This window comes from Capsaspora owczarzaki, assembly GCF_000151315.2.
Source record: "Capsaspora owczarzaki ATCC 30864 unplaced genomic scaffold supercont2.13, whole genome shotgun sequence".
In the NCBI taxonomy this organism is placed as follows: domain Eukaryota; class Filasterea; order Ministeriida; family Capsasporidae; genus Capsaspora; species Capsaspora owczarzaki.
In genome coordinates, this window is record NW_011887304.1 from 469,833 (window position 1) to 470,680 (window position 848).

At 55.5% G+C, this 848-nt stretch overlaps 1 protein-coding gene across 1 annotated transcript; it reads right to left on the minus strand.

Moving 5' to 3' along the window:
- Positions 1-77: 77 nt before the first annotated feature.
- Positions 78-848, minus strand: CAOG_09038 (hypothetical protein; the record flags this gene model as incomplete). The annotated part of the gene is made up of 1 exon (XM_011272424.1): positions 78-848. The coding sequence occupies one exon, from the start codon at positions 846-848 to the stop codon at positions 78-80; it is 771 nt and encodes a 256-aa protein (XP_011270726.1).

Below are 848 nucleotides of genomic sequence, written 5' to 3' on the forward strand. Positions count from 1 at the left end.
GTCGTGGGAGGCATTCGGAAGGATGAGGAGGGGATGATCGACAGACAGGTTGGAAACGACAATCCGGAGAGGAGTAGTCAGACCCTTGATGGGGACAGGAGTGTTGTTGACGGAGTAGAGGCATGGAATAACCTCAGGAGGACCCAGAGGAAGCTTGTGCTTTTCAGCAAAGGTGGAACTGGACACGGAACGAGAGGCACCGGTATCGATGAGGGCAATGGCTGAAATTCCATTGACCTCGACAGAAACCTCGAAAGACTTGACGTGGGCGGTGAGAACGGAGGAGTGTTCCTTTTTGTTGTTGTTGTTGTTGTTGTTGGTTTTTGGTTGCTGGGATTTCTTGGGACAGTCTGTGGCGGAATGACCTTTTTCGCCACAGAACATGCAGAGTCCGAGGGTGCGGCGACGCTCTTTCTCTTCAGGCGCGAGGTGGCCGTTCTGGAGATTGAGCGAAGGCTTGGACGGAGCAGCGGCCGGAGGATGGGGAGTGCCAGAGGAAGACGAACGATTGGAAGAATTGTTCGGACGAGAAGAAAAAGGAGAATTGGCAGAGCGGTGACTGGTAGACGAGTCAGGGCCTGCACGAGGGTACTTGATGCGCATGGTGGCGGCAGTCGCAGAAATCTCGTTGAGGTAGTGATCGAGAGAGAGGTCGTGGTTGGCACGAAGGTGACGGGACTCGAGTTGGAGACGATCGGGCAAGAGGGATTCGACGACGTGGAAGAAGGCGTCGGTGCCCAGAGTGCAGCCTTGGTCGCGAATAGAGCGGACGAAGGTAAACAGCTCATCGATTGTGCGGCCGGAGGGAGTGAGGCCAAGAAGCAGACCATTTGCGCGAAACGCGGCAT